The following is a 3,748-nucleotide window of genomic DNA, read 5'->3' as shown; positions in this document are numbered from 1 at the left end:
ATACAGATGGCAGGCAGAATAACAGAGCAGGCGCCTTTTATAAAGCTCTAGCTGCTGCCTGTCTTCAGACCTGGGAAAGGAAACTATTCAGACTCGCGGCCAGATAGCGCCTGCGATTGTTTGTTACCGTTTTAATCCTATTAATTAAAACGTTAACCTGATTGGGTAGAAAGCGCTGTCCCAACAGGCGAGTCTTCTTCATAATAACCTACTCAGAGATAATGATGTAAAAGACTCCCCCGTCTGTGGCGGCGGCTGGTTGATGGGTCCGGAAATCTCTTGAAGGTGAATCCAAGCAAGATAAACGGTGCGGAGAGGAGGCGCGGGGCTGGTCTCAGAGCAGCGGCGGCTCCACTCCCTCCGCGCCCACCCTCCCACCATGCGGGGCCGCGGCCCATGGTGAGCCCCAGCAGCCAGCACCATCGGCTGGAGACGAAGAAGAAGAGGAGGAGGAGGCGGCGAACGCGGGGGAAGGCGAAAAAGAAAAAGAAGGGGAGAGGGCTGCCAGCGGCACCGGGACCAACGCGCGCACCAGCCCCGGAGCCCGGCTTGGGCGCGTCTTGGGCGCCGCCTGACTCCCGAGCGGAGGAGCCGGCGGCCGGCGCCGCGGGCCCGGGCTGCGCGCCGGCGCCGGACCATGGAGCGCGGGCTGCACCTCGGCGCGGCCGCAGCGGGAGAAGAGGACCTCTTCCTACCGAAGAGCCTAAGCGCCTCCACGGCCAAGCGCTTGGAGGCGTCTTTCCGCTCCACGCCCCCGGGCATGGACCTGTCCCTGGCGCCACCGCCTCGGGAGCGTCCGACGTCGTCCTCGTCGCCTCTGGGCTGCTTTGAGCCGGCTGATCCCGAGGGGGCAGGGCTGCTGCTGCCGCCGCCCGGGGGAGGCGGTGGCGGCGGCGCGGGAGGTGGTGGCGGCGGTGGCGGCGGGGTGAGCGTCCCCGGGCTGCTGGTGGGCTCTGCCGGGGTTGGGGGCGACCCTAGACTGAGCAGCCTGCCGGCTGGGGCCGCCCTGTGCCTCAAATACGGCGAGAGCGCGAGCCGAGGCTCTGTGGCCGAGAGTAGCGGTGGCGAGCAGAGCCCCGACGACGACAGCGACGGCCGCTGCGAGCTAGTGCTGCGGGCCGGAGGCGCCGACCCGCGGGTCTCCCCGAGCGCGGGAGGCGGCAGCACTAAGGCGGCCGAGGGTTGCTCCAACGCCCACCTCCACGGAGGCGCCAGTGTTCCCCCAGGGGGCCCCGGCGGCGGCAGCGGCGGGGGTAGCAGCAGCGCAGGAGGCGGCAGCAGCAGCAGCAGCAGCAGCAGCAAGAAATCCAAAGAGCAAAAGGCGCTGCGGCTCAACATTAACGCCCGGGAGCGCCGGCGGATGCACGACCTGAACGACGCGCTGGATGAGCTGCGCGCAGTGATCCCCTACGCGCACAGCCCCTCGGTGCGCAAGCTCTCCAAGATCGCCACGTTGTTGCTCGCCAAGAACTACATCCTCATGCAGGCACAGGCCCTGGAGGAGATGCGGCGCCTCGTCGCCTACCTCAATCAGGGCCAGGCCATCTCGGCCGCCTCGCTACCCAGCTCCGCGGCGGCCGCAGCGGCGGCCGCGGCCCTGCACCCGGCGCTGGGCGCCTACGAGCAGGCTGCGGGCTACCCGTTCAGCGCCGGGCTCCCGCCGGCCGCCTCCTGCCCAGAGAAGTGCGCCCTGTTCAACAGCGTCTCCTCCAGCCTCTGCAAACAGTGCACGGAGAAGCCTTAAACACACCCCCTGAGAAACACAAAACAGACCCAAAAGCTAGAGGAAAGGGAAAAGCTGCCCCCAACCCCTTTATTTTGATCATCTGGTAGTTATGAAACACTTGCAGAGCAAACAAAGCAGAGGCGAAAACTGTAAACGCCTCGTAGACAAACGGGACTTTAAGCCTTGACATCCCCAGAATCTCGGTCTTTGGGGTGGGGAGGGAGGGAGGAGGGAGGTGGAGTTGGGCTGAAGTGTGGATGTCTTTTTTTTCTCGGAAAAGTGGCAACTTTGGTGGCAGCCTAGAACGTGAGGAAGCAGAGTTTTCCTTTAAGGTTAAAAATAAGTTGGGAAATAGTCGCTTGGTTTAAAGCGTGGAGAGTATTGAATGGCAAAATACTAATCCTACTAATAATTGTGTATTTGGCTAGTGATGAGGGGGAGAGGAGGAGTCCGGGGTTGGGTGGTTTGTGGGACGGAATATTCATTCAGACAAATCAGAGAGGGCACTTGAAAATAAATTTTGATTCTGAGCCAGGAGAAAAACTTGAAAGGTAGATTTATTTAAGTGAAAATAATAATTAAAAAAAACCCGAAAGAGACATGTTGCTATGAAAGACTTGTATTTTTTATTGTCTCTTAACTTTTAATTCTGTGAAAATGCTCAAAAGTTTTGGCAAGAGTGATATAAAAAAAAAAACTGTGGCTAAAAGAATTGCATTTAAATATATTTATGTGCACCTTGTTACTTTCCACTCTGCAATGATGTATTAACAATTCATGGTATTTATTTGTTATTCTTCAATGACCCTTCCACATTGACAGTATTTATCATGTGTTAAGGTCATGGGTCTTACGTGCAGATTTTATTAATGACTCTAAAATTCTGTTTTATAGATTAATTTATACTGTGTGCCAAGTGTTTAAAAGGTTTATTTGCCAACAAGTATGAAGAGACCTATTGATGTATCTGAGCTGCTTAGGTTTATCAAAGGTCACCTGGATTTTTTCAGTTGCATCATCCCTGTATTTAAATTGAGCTTTAATAAATTGCTTCAGTCCAAAAATTACAGGAAAGGTGTATTCTTAATTGATGAATGAATTGATCTCTTTTGAAAGGGGACTCCTTTGCATTCTAAAAGGGAAAAGCATCGCAGCATAAGTAAGAACACGCTGAGCAAATATTTTTTCAGGCTGTGCTGTGCATTTTTAAAAGGTCTAATTTAATTGCTTTTAATATATATATACATATATAAGTTATTTTAACTGTGGAGAATTATTTAAGTTAAAAGACTGGTTTGGTTTGCCTATGGTGTGAAATCCTTTGTTATTTTTCTAAAAAAATAAAACTTAAAAACATAAAATAAAGCTAAGGAAGAGCAAGAAGCTATTTACCCAAAGTGAGCTTTCAGTTTTAGTTTGCATGGCTGTTTGCCTGCCTTTCTATCCTACAAAAATCAAGAAAACCTTTTTTTAAAAAATGGAGTCCTGCTATTTTCCACTCCTTGCAAATAATACAAATTTAGTTTGGTTGGATGGTGAGTTGGGAGCTGTGATGGATCTATTGGTGGGGTTTTGGATGTATAAAGAATGATATATATATTCAATAGGTCAATCAGACTATGACAGCTATGTACGACCATTTGTATGTGTATCTATGTCAGAAAGAATCTTTATTAAAATATTTTGATCAAACATTTTATTATGCTGTGCTTTGTGGAAGGAACAGTCACCTCTCTTCTGTGTTACTTTTTGCTTGAAAGGTAACAAAAAAGAAAGGAGTTTTAAAGAAGTAAAGTTTTGTCAGGGATACACAGTTAGGAGTAACCCTCATTCACTTGTTTACTTTTTCAAAGGAGGATGGCTGGGCCTGGTCATTGGAGGACAGAGAAATGGGGTCAATGGCAAGACCCGGAGGAAATCCAGAGTTTCTGTCTGTTGGCATAACTTTGAAAGCTATGCTGTCCCTGGAATTCTTTTCCCAGTTGTATGGCCTTGTTAACTATGCCAGAGCCCATCAAAGAT

At 51.1% G+C, this 3,748-nt stretch overlaps 1 protein-coding gene across 1 annotated transcript; it reads left to right on the top strand.

The window, feature by feature from the left end:
* The first annotated feature begins 636 nt into the window (after positions 1-636).
* BHLHE22 (basic helix-loop-helix family member e22) lies at positions 637-3,423 on the top strand. The gene has a single exon (XM_090283632.1). It carries the CDS (start codon positions 638-640, stop codon positions 1,742-1,744), a length of 1,107 nt encoding a protein of 368 aa, XP_090139758.1. The 5' UTR covers position 637; the 3' UTR covers positions 1,745-3,423.
* Positions 3,424-3,748: the final 325 nt, after the last annotated feature.

The sequence above is a fragment of the Furipterus horrens genome, unplaced genomic scaffold (assembly GCF_987537825.1).
Source record: "Furipterus horrens unplaced genomic scaffold, mFurHor1.1.pri manual_scaffold_7, whole genome shotgun sequence".
NCBI lineage: Eukaryota > Metazoa > Chordata > Mammalia > Chiroptera > Furipteridae > Furipterus > Furipterus horrens.
This window is presented reverse-complemented; position numbering and strand designations above follow the sequence as displayed.